Here is a 14,827-nt window from a genome sequence, read left to right on the forward strand (position 1 = left end):
ACGGAGTTAGTAGATTTCTTATACGAGAAGTTCGAGTTAGACAGATTCGCGTTCGACTTAAAACTCGAAGTCCCATACGAAGTCGGTACAATTCCAGTAGGTCCTGCCGTATTGAAGGACAATGGTGATGTTTCGCATTTTATGAAGCACAAATATCGTAATAGATTTCCACTTTGTGTAAGTTTGGTACCGAAACAGATCGAGGTCATTGCACCTATTGCGTATCGAGGACTATGTAAAGGGAAAGATGTGGAAGTTGGAATGGTGTCTCGCAATGAACCGAAGAAGAGACGGAATACTCTTGTTATCGAGGATCGACAAAATGATCCTATAATTGAAAACAAAGACGGTGGCTGTGACGATGACTTGTTTACTCTTGTTATCGAGGATCGATAAAATGATCCTATAATTGAAAACAAAGACGGTGGCTGTGACGATGACTTGTTTAACGAGTACAAGGGTGCCGGAAACGGTGACGAAGTATACAGGCGTGATAGAGATTCTAATCACAATAGTGACGAATATGATGGACACAATGGTGATGAATATGAAGATGGCGAAGGTGATGAAAACGAAGGTGGCGAAAGTGATGAAAACGACGGTGTCGAAGGTGAAGAATTTGAAGAATTCGCCAATCCCGAAGAATATGAAGAATTTGTGGAGCTGAGGTCGAACTGACGAGGTCTAGCTGAGGCCGAACTGCCGAGGTCGAACTGAGGTCGAGCTGACGAGGTCGAGCTGAGGCCGGGCTGCCGAGGTCGAACTGACGAGGTCGTTACTTAATCAAATGGAAATAATGAATATAATTATATTAAATAATAGGCAATAACGATATAAAACAACAGACAATTTCAAAATTGTTACACGTAACCTTAAATCTCTAAAAAATCTCAAAAGAATATTTTATCAAAGATATCATTAATCACGCGGCGCGCTAATCTAGGACGGCTTCACCAATTTTGAACGCCAACAAATCTCCTAGAGTGGACGCGATATTATGGGGAAACTCATAAACGCTAAATAGCCAGAAGCTAAAAAAAACAATCTTCAACGCCATAACCAAACCCATCGAAGCTCTGAAAGCAGTCGAAAGTCCACCGAAATCAGTTTCTGTTACTATGTAAGAACCTGTCAACATATATAATAAACGTAAATTACTGGAAATTATCTCATTGTCTACATTTAAGTAATCTTAATGGAAATAAATGAAAATAACTTTAAATAAATAATATGTACGTCTACATCTTTCCAAAGACTGACGTTCGAAAATCTTCACTGTTAAAAAAAACAAATTAACAGTGAGAGTCGGACCACCTCTAACCAAGTTAACATTTAAAAAAAAAAATACCAAAATCCACCAACGACCAAGACGCAGAAGCCATATTTTTAATTAGAAACAAATTATTTCTTCCAGGCTCAGTTTTTTTTTCTTCTGCGAAATAGTTTCAGCGTTGGTGAGAGTCAAGAAGGTCTCGCTGATGATGAGGTTGGCGGTCCAGTTCGAGACGGCGGCGATTCCTCCGCCGGTGCCTCAGTACCCGAGAGGGTATATCTCCGACGAGCCTTCACCGACCTCCTCCGCCGCCTCTGGCTGATCTGCGTCATCGGCGACAACTTCTTCGGCTGGACGGCCCCCGTGGCCCGCGATCTCGGCGTCTTCCTCGTCATCTTGGCACGTTGAAGGTAAAAAAAAAAGCTCAGATCTGGTTGTGGAGTGGCTGGAGAGAGAGAGAGAGAGAGAATGTGATACTAGGAATTCAAAATCTGATACCTAACTATTATAAAATATGAACTTAACACGCACAAAAAAGGGAAAAAAATACGATAATTAAAAAACTGACTTAATTATTGAAGGACAAAAAAGTAAAATATTAATACGTTTGGTTATTTCACTAAAAATGTCAAAGTAGATCTCTAACGTTTTAGGGTTACAAAACGTCTATAAAACTCTATAAAAATCGTCTGCTACGCCTACCTCCTCATTTCATCTTCTCGGCAGTTCCACAGACCCAAAACACGCGACAAAACAGAAAAGATCCGTTTTGTTTTCTCTCCACTCCCACGCGGCCACCTCACCCCCACTCTTTCTCTTCCTTATCTTCTCTTCTCCTTCTTCTTCAATCGCGCGAGCCACCTGCAAAGAGTAACAAAAAAAAAAAAAAACTAATCTCCTCCAAGCTAGCTCTCTCGGCCGATCAACCCCAGCACCACATCCACATCCTCCAGCCGAGCGTCATCATCTCTCTTCTTCCTTTCTCCTCGTCGAGCGTCATCATCCTCCAGCCGAGCTCTCCACCGCGCGCGCGCCACCAAGAGGAAGAGCGAGACCGCCGTGGACCACCGGGACGTCGGAGCAAGGGGAGATCACCGGGAAGAGGACGAGGAAGCAGTGGGTGAATGATATTTCGCTGATTCGGTGAGAAATTTCATCTCCTTGGATTGATTGAAATCTAGGGTTCATAGCTTGATTTGGGGGTTTTGATTTTCGAGTGAAATATGAGATTTTGGCTTGGTTGTGATGTTCATTGAGCTTGATTATTGATGTTTGTGAGACTCGAAATCCTCTTTTTAGGGTTTCGCTACTCTCTCAATATCTTAACCTTTTTGGCCTCCCTGACCTCGATCCTCCGTTAAAGCCAGCCCCGAGCTCCGACAATGACGACCGTCGTACCCACATCCGAAGAAGACCCCGCGCTCGCCGTCGTCCGATTCGTCTCAGAGCTTGCCTGGTCCGATGCCGGTTCCGAGGTAAATCTCCGCTCCTTTCTGCGTTCTTCTTCGTTAAACCCTAAGTTTAATATCTGGTCTCGAGCTTGATATTTCAAACGCCTTTATGTGTGGCGAATATGTCTCTGATGCTGAAGACATGTTTTTGTTCGAGCTTTGGTTTGGTCTTTTAAGTATGGATTTCAATTTCCCGATGTGGGTATTTCATTCGTTTGGTTTGGTTTGGTTTTTTTTTTTTTTTTTTTTTTTTTTTTTTTTTTTTTTTTTTTCTCTCTCATTGTATGATCTAGTTTCTATAACTTATGTATAGTTTGGATGTATTAGTGAACGTAGAGATCTTTTATTTATTTACTTTGGAAATATAACTATAGTTAGTCTATAATTGGGAAGGTAAGGACGATAAATCTGGTCTCACAGTTGTTCTCAAGTTTGGAGGTTGGTTCAATTTGTCTGAGCCTCTTTACTGGCTTTGAATTCAGGTCGCTGAGCCACAGGTTACGAGACTCTGCGTTGAAGCCCAAGAATGCATGGTGATGGGAAGGTGGTTGGATTTGGTCTCTTTGATGCTCACTTCTGCGGAAGTTGTATTCTCAAAAGTCTCCGAGAAAGGTACACTATATATTGTGTTTTTTTCTCCGATTGAATTGGTCACGAGAGTTGTTGTTTATGTTGATTTATGTTCATATAAATTGATGTTTTCTTTTTGTTTGTTTTGAATGTCTTTGCTTAAGATCTTGAGTGCATCTTCACTGTCATTTGCAATGTTGTTACCAAGTCTGAAAGTCCCGATGAGGTTCTCGAGATGGCAACCCAGATAGCGACAAAGATAACTCAACAGCCAAATGACAAGCCTGCTTTGCGTCTAAAGATGTAATATTCATTGTTTGGTTGCGGTTTTAGCGTTGGAGATTGTTAGGAAATTTTCTCATTCTCGTTCTATGATGTTACAGAATGTTCAACCTTTACAATCTACTAGATCACCCGTACGCTCGGTTCTGTGTTTACTTGAAGGCTTTGATGCTGGCAATTGATGGAAAGGTCACTGAGAGCGTGATCCATTCATTTAAACAAATCGACACTTTAGTGAAGGAATGGAATATTGAGCTCGTGGATCAGAGGAAGCTGTTTCTAACCATCTCCAATGTTTTGAAGGAAAATAAAAGGCATCGTTATTAGAGTTTCTAATAAAGGAATCGGGAGTTTAGTTTATTGTTTTGACTTTTGCGCATATGTTATAATTAATGTTTGTTGTGCTTTGTGATTTCAGTGCAGCGAAGGAGTCTTTCAGATTCCAGACCAAGTACTTGGAAACCTTTTCAGTTGAAGATGCAAACACTCTCAACGAGGCCAAGGAAGAAGCTGTTAACACAATCATTGACTTTGTGAAGGCCTCAGATATGTTTCAGGTATCACACGTCCCTAAAGAATCTTTACATTTTGACATGCCTCCATCGTATGTTATGTTCACTAACATATAATGTAAAAGAAAGGAATAAAAAAAGAGCTAGCCTTGTTGATGATACATTCCTTTGTCTCTGTGATGCTTTTTATTGCCTTTGTTGAGCGAAATTTCTGGTATAAAAAAACACACTCGCAGGCTTAAACCCTTAACATTGTTTTGTAGAAATTAGTTGAAATATAGTCAGAAGTTTGAGCCTGAAATTTGTTTCTTTAATTTTTCTTGGCATAAACTTTGTCAGTATGCTTTCGAAAGCAATTCCATTGTGTGTTCATATTGAATTTCCAAAGAAACTTTTGCTAAGTGTTTACTAGGAACTAATCTGTTTTACTTTATTGCTCGTAGAGTGATTTGCTAGATTTGCCTGCTGTCGGCCAACTGGAGAAGGATGCCAAGCATGCGTTGGTATTCCAGCTTCTAAGGATCTTTCTCACACAGAGGCTGGATTCTTACTTGGAATTTCAGGCTGCAAATTCCGCTTTGCTGAATGGCTATGGTATATGGTGTTGGATCAGGGATATAGGTTTCATATTTTTAGTGTGAACTCTAATCCTGGATTTGAATTTACTTTCTGAAATCGTGTAGGTCTTGTCCATGAAGACTGTGTAACAAAGATGAGAATGATGTCATTGATGGATCTTGGCTCGGACGAAAGTGGTCAAATTCCATATGGTCTTATTAGAGACACACTTCGAGTTAGTCTACTTTACCCTTTTCCCGACCAATGTGTTTGTATCGATGTATTGGCTAATCACACATGGGCTTATTCAGATTAACGACGACGAGGTGGAATTGTGGGTTGTCAAGGCAATAGCAGCTAAGTTATTGGACTGTAAGATGGACCAGATGAATACAGTAGTTTCCGTTAGGTAAGTCGCTGTGTATGTGTGTGCAAGTTTTTTAATTTTATATTTTTCTAATATACTAATAATTAGCCTTTTAACGCACAGTCGTTGCACGGAGCGCGTGTTTGGTCATCATCAGTGGCAATCACTTAGAACAAAGCTAGCAGCTTGGAGGGTATATATATATATATATATATAATCATAATAAAGCCAAAAAGCATTCCAAGTTTTTCTTTGAAATGGTCTGTTTGAACTGTTGAGGTTTATGGTTTTTTTTTTTCTTCTTCCAGAGTAATGTTGAAGGTGTAATCAACACCATTCAAGCCAACAAGGTCACCGAAGATGGTACTCAAGTAGCGATGCAAGGCTTGACGATCCGTTAAGAGAGCCGTTTTTTTTTTTAAAATCTCCTACAATTAATTTATGGTGTTATTAGACCGCGTTGTCTAGATATTTTAGGCCACCAGACTGATGGGAAGCTGAGCTTCTATTTAATTTATTCCAAATGTTTCAGCTTGAACTTTCAAGACTTTCAATCCAAATGTAGCAAATTTTGATAGGATGTCTGACTCTTTTTATTTTGTATTCGTTTCATTTTGACTCTTTCTCATGTGATTTATTACACTTTTTTAATACCCTGTTAGAATTTAATACTTTTGATGATCACGACGACATGATTTAACTTTTCACCTATTTTTAAAAATTGTGCAACTGGCCAAAATGTCGGGAAAAAATTAGAACAGCTGGAAATATGTAATTGATATTTGATACCATGCCCATTTTCTTTTTATAACAATTTTCACGGGCAAAATTCTAATAATATGAGTTACGGCAGTTTATAGAAAATGAAGTCACAGGTCAGTCATCAGCAAATGACGCATGACTCCTTCATTATAATGTTACTCGGGAGTCGGGACTTTACTATCTAACAGATTTGTGGTATTTGGCCAATCCATTAAATTGTAAACCTCAATCTATTTTTGATAGAAAAATTACATTAATATTTTTACAAGTAATATTTGTTAGTGGCGATTTATAATCTTTTAAAAATAGTATTTTTTTCAAATTATAAACACATTTATTTGAGATTGGTTTCTTTATGTATGAAACTGTAAACAGTAAAAAAATGTTAAATAGAATCCAGATAATATATATATATATATATATATATATATATATATATATTTTAAAAGATACATAAACATTACCAAAAAACCAAAAATATGTCCAGTTTCGGCACTGTTCAACTTTTTCATCGAATATATTTTTTTATTTTTTATTTTTTATTTTTATTTTTTTCATTTTTTTTTTCCTTTTAAAGTAGTTTCGATTTTTTAATTTATTTATTTTTTATGTTTAATCGTAAGTACAACATTATTTAAATCGGAAAATTTTCGGTCCATTGTGGGTCAGAATTCCCGTGTGGTTAGAACAAAATTTTAGTTCGGTTTAGTAAACATCAAGAAAATTATTATTTACAATTTGTAAAACACTTTTTGTGATGAAAACTCTAGACACGTGACTTGCAATTATTTTTAAAATAACACTATTTCATGCAATTTTCAGGTTTTAAGAGCTAAGTTCATGAGATGAGTAGCCGCCAACAAATAACTTAGTCTCTCTATGAAGCGAAAAGAGTTTCCAATGGAGTTTGTGGTCTTGAGTGTTTATTAAAATTTAATTTACAACGACTCTCATCTCATGCTGGAATTCGTGAAGCTTTTTATCTTGAGTTTGTGGTCTTGAAGCTTTTTATCGCCCTCCCACGGGTGCTGGAATTCGTGAGCGAAAGCCTCCCAGGATACAACGACTTCAGAGACAAGTTGAGCACCAACCACTTGACTCTCTCAGCGAACTAGAACCTGTGAGAATACTATCACCAAGACAAAGAATATTTTCTGGGAAAGAGAGAGAATCCGGGAACTGTGGGGAAAGAGGAATTTTCTCTATGTATATTTCGGTATACTTCCGTATGTATGAATGAGAGCTTAAACCTCTTTATATAGGCCAAGGCAGTGAGGTTTGAATTCCAAAACGTCCAGCCATAAAGGCAATAACGCAGGTCATTACACCCAGTAATTACACCGTTTCAAACCATTCAGAGCGTCCAACGTTTTCAGCATTAATGGCATTGAACACAGCCATAAAGTGAGCTTAAAGCCCAAAAATTGTAGGCTTTAATTCGTCACTTCGTCTGGTCGAGCTCGTCCAGTTCGACCTCGCCAGTCGAGCTGATCAGTTCGACCTCGCCAGTCGAGCTGATCAGTTCGACCTCTCCAGTCGAGCTGATCCAGTTCGACCTCTAGTACGTTGGTCTCGCCCTTGTCGAGCTGAATGACTTCGTCAATACGTCCAGCTCGACCTCGCCTAGTCGAGCTGATCAGTTCGACCTTGCATGTCGAGCTGATCCAGTTCGACCTTGCCAGTCGAGCTGATCAGTTCGACCTTGCCAGTCGAGCTGATCAGTTCGACCCTGCCAGTCGATCTTATCAGTTCGACCTCTCCAGTCGAGCTGATTCAGTTCGACCTCTCCAGTCGAGCTCGCCCGGTCGAGCTGAAGTGACTCCGTCACTTCGTCCAGTTCGACCTATCTAGTCGAGCTGCCCAGCTCGTCCTATCTAGTCGAACTAAGTGACTTTGTCTAGCTCGCCCCAGCTCGTCAATTTCTCATTCAACTTAGGTCCGATTTTGGCAAACAAAATCAGCCATCCACATGTTAATAAATATTATTTATTTATTTATTAACTTTATTCCAACACTTTATTCCAACAAATAAATAATATTTATTTATTTATTAACTTTATTCCAACAATCCCCCACATGAATGAAATTGAGACGACAATTATAAAAGACACGACTCGATGTGGTGATAGCTTCTACGGTCAATACCAGTATAGGATAGGTAGGCAAAGCCTTTGAACCTTCCCTCGGAAAGATATGCCATCTTTACTGACTACTCAGTAGACACGTTGTCCTTGAACTGTTAGCCGTTTTGTATAAACGATAAACATATCCCCCACTGATATCTCCCTGACACAGGTTCTGTTCTCATGGTTATATTCATTTTGGCCCTGAACATCAGCCTGGTTCTGCAAGAGTTTCTAAAGAATTAAGCCCAATTAATTCTCCTTCGAAGCGGCCCCACTTCTCTCTCACATAGGTGATTCTTTTGTCAAGAGTAATCCCACATTACTAGAATCATCAAAAGCTCTAAGCTTAACCTCGTACGGGAGTCACTGTTTAAGATTTAGGAATAGGATTAGGGGTTTTCCCCCACAGTGACCTCACAAAGCCATTGACAATTAGGTTGTCCCTTTGAACCAAGATCTTGGGATCTCCAGTCATCATGGTTGGGTTTCCTTTGCCTTGGCTTTATTTGCCATGGACTTTAGCCCCATTCCTTTGATTGTCTTCTCTACTTGGTCCCTATTTAACCCTTTGGTTAGCGGATCCGCAATGTTCTCTTTGGACCTAACATAGTCAATACTAATGACTCCAGATGAGAGAAGTTGTCTAATGGTATTATGTCGTCGACGAATATGTCTAGACTTACCATTATACATCACATTATGTGCCATACCAATAGCAGATTGGTTATCACAATATACACATATTGCAGGCATCGGTTTTGTCCAATTAGGAATATCCTCCACAAAGTTCCTTAGCCATTCGGCTTCTTCCCCACATTTATCCAATGCAACAAACTCAGATTCCATCGTGGATCTCGTTATCACAGTTTGTTTGGAGGATTTCCAAGATATGGCTGCACCTCCCAGAGTGAATACATAACCACTCGTGGCTTTTGAATCTTGAATATCAGATATCCAACTTGCGTCAGTGTACCCTTCAATTACTTCAGGATATCTCGTATAGTGTAGACCGTAATCACGAGTGAATCGTAGATATCTCAAGACTCTTACGATTGCTTTTCAGTGTTCAGCACTTGGATTACTCGTATATCGAGCTAGTCTACTCACGGTGTAGGCTAAATCCGGTCTCGTGCAACTCATCAAGTACATAAGACTGCCTATCACTCTAGCATATTCAATTTGAGAGATGCTTTCACCTTTATTCTTAGACAAGTGTTGACTAATGTCTATGGGAGTTCTCGAGACTCCAGAATCGTCATTTCCAAACTTGTCCAGAATCTTATCAACGTAGTGTGTTTGATCCAGTACAATCCCATCAGGTGTTCTGGTAATCTTGATCCCCAGAATTACATCAGCAATTCCCAGATCTTTCATATCGAACCTTGAGTTCAACATATCTTTTGTGGATTGGACCATACGATCATTACTCCCCACTATGAGCATGCCATCTACATATAAACACAGAATCACATATCCATGTTCAGTGGTTTTAATGTACACACATTTGTCACACTCATTGATTTTAAATCCATTTGACATCATCACGTTATCAAATTTCTCATGCCATTGCTTTGGGGCTTGTTTAAGGCCATAAAGCGACTTGACAAGTTTACAGACTTTCTTTTCTTGTCCAGGTGCGATACAACCCTCAGGTTGATTCATATAGATCTCTTCTTCGAGATCTCCATTAAGAAAGACTGTTTTTACATCCATTTGATGAATTTCAAGATTGCGTAATGCAGCAACGACAATTATCAATCTAATAGACGTTATTCTCGTCATGGGAGAATAAGTATCAAAGTAATCAACACCCTCTTGTTGTTTATACCCTTTGATTACCAGTCGTGCTTTGTATTTATCAATTGAACCATCGACTTTCATCTTCCTCGTAAAGATCCACCAAGATCCAAGCGTTTTACTTCCAGGAGGAAGATCAACCAACTCCCAAGTGTGGTTTTGCATGATAGAGTCTATTTCACTTCTTATGGCTTCTTTCCATAAGTGACCCTCAACAGAGTTCACGGCCTCTTTATAATTTAGAGGTGGACCCTCCAACATATAGGTGAAATAATCAGAACCAAATGATTTTCCTACCATCGCTCGCTTACTTCGTCTAAGTCCCTCAGACTCTATCTCTTCTTCGGACTCTTCATCATTATCGTGAGTTATTTCCTCAATATCCTCAAGAGAATGGTTTGATGAACTTGGTTCATCTTCCTTAGACTTATAAGGAAATACATGTTCAAATAACGAAGCATTTTTAGATTCCATAATCGAATCATTGTGTATATCGGGGTTTTTCGAGTCATACACAAGGAATCTATATGCATTACTATGGTGTGCATACCCAATGAAGATACAATCTACAGTTTTTGGTCCTATCTTCATTTTCTTAGGAGCGGGAGCCATTACCTTGGCCAAGCACCCCCACATTCGCAAGTATTTATAGGAAGGTTTCTTTCCTATAAATAATTCAGACGGAGACTTATCCTCCTTCTTTCGGGGTATCTTGTTCAGAAGATAATTTGCAGACAAGATCGCTTCCCCCCACATTTCTTGGGGTAACCCAGAACTTAACAACATCGCATTCATCATCTCCTTGAGAGTGCGATTCTTACGTTCGGCCACACCGTTTGATTGAGGAGAATAAGGTGGAGTGACTTCGTGAATAATACCATGTTGTGCACAAAAGGCACCAAAAGGTTCAACATATTCACCTCCTCGATCACTTCGCACTTTCTTAATCTTCTTATTAAGTTGATTCTCAACTTCCAATTTGTATATAACAAATTTCTCAATAGCTTCATCTTTGCTTTTAAGCAAATATACGTAACAAAATTTTGTACAATCATCAATAAAAGTCACAAAATATTTATTACCACCTCTCGTGGGCATGAACTTTAAATCACATATATCGGTATAGATTAAGTCGAGAGATTCATTACTTCTTTCAACACTATGAAATGATGTTCTCGTGAGTTTTGCTTCAACACAAATTTCACATTTATGATTTGAGTCAATATTAAACTTTGGAATACATTCCAAATTAATCAACTTTCTCAGTGTGTCATAATTTACGTGACCTAGTCTACCATGCCATAAATTAGACGACTCAATCATATACGAGGAAGAAGAAGCTTTATTAATATATTTTGCCTTGATGGCCATTACATTCATTTTGACCATGCCATTCTTGACATAACCCTTGCCCACATACATGCCATTCTTAGACAATACAAGCTTTTGAGACTCTAAAACCATCCTAAACCCATGGTTATCTAGCACAGTCCCAGAAATCAGATTCTTCCTCATATCAGGCACGTAGAGCACCTTGGTGAGCTTCAATTCCTTCCCAGAGGTCATCTTCAAGAAGACTTCACCTTCCCCCTTGACTTCAGAGGTGGCAGAGTTGCCCATAAACAACCTCTCTCCATCTCTAGGTAGCTCAAGGGTGGAGAAGGAGTTCTTATCAGTGCAGATGTGGCGGGTTGCTCCAGTGTCCAGCCACCACTCCTTCGGGTTTGAGTCAACCATGTTGACCTCGGAGACCACAGCGACGAGGAGGTCATTATCATCCTCCACTACATTGGCCTCCTTGTTCTTCTTCAGCTTTCTACAATCCATAGCGCGGTGACCGACCTTGTTGCAATTGTAGCATTTACCAACAATCTTTTGTTGGCCCTTCTTCTTGAACGTCCCACTCTTGACTCCAAGCTTGTGGGCGTGCTTCTTCCCCTTCGAGTTCTCGCCATGTTCGACGACGTTAGCTCGCTCGGAGACGGTTCTTAGTCTCCTATCGGATCCTCGGTTGTCTTCTTCGATTCGGAGGCGAACAACCAAGTCCTCAAGACTCATCTCCTTTCGCTTGTGCTTGAGGTAGTTCTTGAACTCCTTCCACCCAGGTGGTAACTTCTCTATCACGGAGGCAACTTGGAAAGACTCGCTAATGGTCATTCCCTCGGCTTGAACCTCAAGGAAAATGAGTTGAAGCTCTTGGACTTGACTCACAACGGTCTTTGTGTCCACCATCTTGTACTCAAGGAAGCGACCCACAATATACTTCTTTGAGCCCGCATCCTCGGTTTTGTACTTGCGCCAACGAATCCCATAGCTCTTTAGAAGATACTTTAGAGCTATACACGTTGTATAAAGAGTCGGCGAGACAATTTAACACGTGGTTTCGACAAAGATAGTCGGATTCGTTCCACCCCACATAGGCCCGAAGCACTTGTGGGTCGGCTTCACCCTCTCGAGGAATGGCCGGTGGATCTTCGGTTAAAAACCGTGCAAGTCCGATGGTTGTCAAAAAGAAAACCATCTTTTGTTGCCACCTTTTGAAGTTGAGTCCGTCAAACTTCCCAGGCCTCTCGGCTGGCATCACCGTGGGAGGCCCTCGAGCCACACCCACGTTTGAACCATCTAGGCCCAAACCCGCCATAGGTTGAACAAGACCCGCGGGTCCGTTACCGGCCGTAGCCGCCATCGAGCCTTGTCCCAGAACCACGGGAATATGGCCGATGTTGATTTGGTTTGGCGGGGTGTTCACCACGGAGGGGTTGTCTCCAACGTTCCCTCCAACATTCACATTCATCGAGTCGTTGTCGTTCACGTTAGACATATTTTCTACAAAAGAAAATTCACAAGTCAGTTATTTTTCAACCAAATCCGAAAACAAATCGGAAACAAAACTGGAAAAACCGATAAAAACAAGGAAAAAAAAATATTTTTCCCTTCCTCCACGCAACCTGTCTTATAAATAAAAAGCTTCAAGATTGTTAGCAATATTACATAAATAATATTGATATAGACGAATAAAGACAAATTGCTTGTTAGGAAAATACACGTAAATAAATTACAAAAAACCCGGTTACACCTTTGTACAAAGAACCGGAGAAAACAAAAACAGATCGGAAAAGTCGAGGCCCGTTGGACGGTTTTCTTGAAGCTTTTTATCGCCCTCCCACGGGTGCTGGAATTCGTGAGCGAAAGCCTCCCAGGATACAACGACTTCAGAGACAAGTTGAGCACCAACCACTTGACTCTCTCAGCGAACTAGAACCTGTGAGAATACTATCACCAAGACAAAGAATATTTTCTGGGAAAGAGAGAGAATCCGGGAACAGTGGGGAAAGAGGAATTTTCTCTATGTATATTTTGGTATACTTCCGTATGTATGAATGAGAGCTTAAACCTCTTTATATAGGCCAAGGCAGTGAGGTTTGAATTCCAAAACGTCCAGCCATAAAGGCAATAACGCAGGTCATTACACCCAGTAATTACACCGTTTCAAACCATTCAAAGCGTCCAACGTTTTCAGCATTAATGGCATTGAACACAACCATAAAGTGAGCTTAAAGCCCAAAAACCGTAGGCTTTAATTCGTCACTTCGTCTGGTCGAGCTCGTCCAGTTCGACCTCGCCAGTCGAGCTGATCAGTTCGACCTCGCCAGTCGAGCTGATCAGTTCGACCTCGCCAGTCGAGCTGATCAGTTCGACCTCTCCAGTCGAGCTGATCCAGTTCGACCTCTAGTACGTTGGTCTCGCCCTTGTCGAGCTGAATGACTTCGTCAATACGTCCAGCTCGACCTCGCCTAGTCGTGCTGATCAGTTCGACCTTGCCTGTCGAGCTGATCCAGTTCGACCTTGCCAGTCGAGCTGATTAGTTCGACCTTGCCAGTCGAGCTGATCAGTTCGACCTTGCCAGTCGAGCTGATTAGTTCGACCTTGCCAGTCGAGCTTATCAGTTCGACCTCTCCAGTCGAGCTGATTCAGTTCGACCTCCTCCGCCGCCTCCGGCTGATCTGCGTCATCGGCGACAACTTCTTCGGCTGGACGGTCCCCGTGGCCCGCGATCTCGGCGTCTTCCTCGTCATCTTGGCACGTTGAAGGTAAAAAAAAAAAGCTCAGATCTGGTTGTGGAGTGGCTGGAGAGAGAGAAAGAGAGAGAGAGAGAGAGAGAGAGAGAGAGAGAGAGAGAGAGAGAGAGAGAGAGAGAGAGAGATAGAGAGAGAGAGAGAGAGAATGTGATACTAGGAATTCAAAATCTGATACCTAACTACTACAAAATATGAACTTAACACACACAAAAAAGGAAAAAAAAATACGATAATTAAAAAACTGCCTTAATTATTGAAGGACAAAAAGTAAAATATTAATACGTTTGGCTATTTCACTAAAAATGTCAAAAGTAGATCTCAACCCTATAACGTTTTAGGGTTACAAAACGTCTATAAAACTCTATAAAAATCGTCTGCTACGCCTTCCTCCTCATTTCATCTTCTCGGCAGTTCCACAGACCCAAAACACGCGACAAAACAGAAAAGAAAAGAAAAAGAAGGAAGAAAGAAAGAACGGACGAACAAACCAGAGAGGGGGAGAGAGAGAGAGAGAGGAGAGAGATAGAAGAAAAGAGAAAAAAGTTGGCCGTCTTCTCCATCTCAACTATCACTCCGCTTCAGAATTTGAGCTCCGGTGTGTCGCGATTTTGTTGGTTTTCATAATTTGAGCGTTAAATCTGAGGGAAGGGAGGACCGAGCGTGCTTGAGGACTCAAACTCGTATCAAGGTAAGGGAAACTTTGGGATTTTCTCTTCAAATCTGAAAGCTAGGATTTCGACGAATTGGGGCTTTTATCCCTTTAATCTGATTCTGTGTATGTGTGTGTCTGGACCCCAATTTTTATTTGAATTTGACTTGAATTTGTGTTGATTTCTTGAGATTTCGTTTTGATTTGAAAAATGGTCTGGACAGTCAGATAAAACGGACGGACGTCGATAGGTTTATGTAGTCTGAGATTATTTTTACTAGTATTTTTCGTGGATTGTATACTAAATGGGATTTCTAAAATGTCCAAGAACATGTAAATCCAGTGAGTATTGAATTAGTTGTGATTTATTGAAAATAGTGAATTAAACCAATGAATTCTGG

General features: G+C 40.5%; 1 protein-coding gene across 1 annotated transcript; it reads left to right on the forward strand.

Moving 5' to 3' along the window:
* Window positions 1–2,572: 2,572 nt before the first annotated feature.
* LOC149403203 (uncharacterized) lies at window positions 2,573–5,638 on the forward strand. Its single transcript, XM_089608863.1, has 10 exons — window positions 2,573–2,748; window positions 3,207–3,336; window positions 3,459–3,597; window positions 3,678–3,890; window positions 3,995–4,133; window positions 4,532–4,682; window positions 4,772–4,881; window positions 4,958–5,055; window positions 5,137–5,206; window positions 5,322–5,638. The coding sequence occupies exons 1-10, from the start codon at window positions 2,656–2,658 to the stop codon at window positions 5,412–5,414; spliced, it is 1,236 nt and encodes a 411-aa protein (XP_089464989.1). The 5' UTR covers window positions 2,573–2,655; the 3' UTR covers window positions 5,415–5,638.
* Window positions 5,639–14,827: the final 9,189 nt, after the last annotated feature.

This window comes from Urtica dioica, chromosome 3 (assembly GCF_054948205.1).
Source record: "Urtica dioica subsp. dioica isolate 48M chromosome 3, U.dioica_male_clone48M_v1_H2, whole genome shotgun sequence".
NCBI classification, from domain to species: Eukaryota; Viridiplantae; Streptophyta; class Magnoliopsida; order Rosales; family Urticaceae; genus Urtica; species Urtica dioica.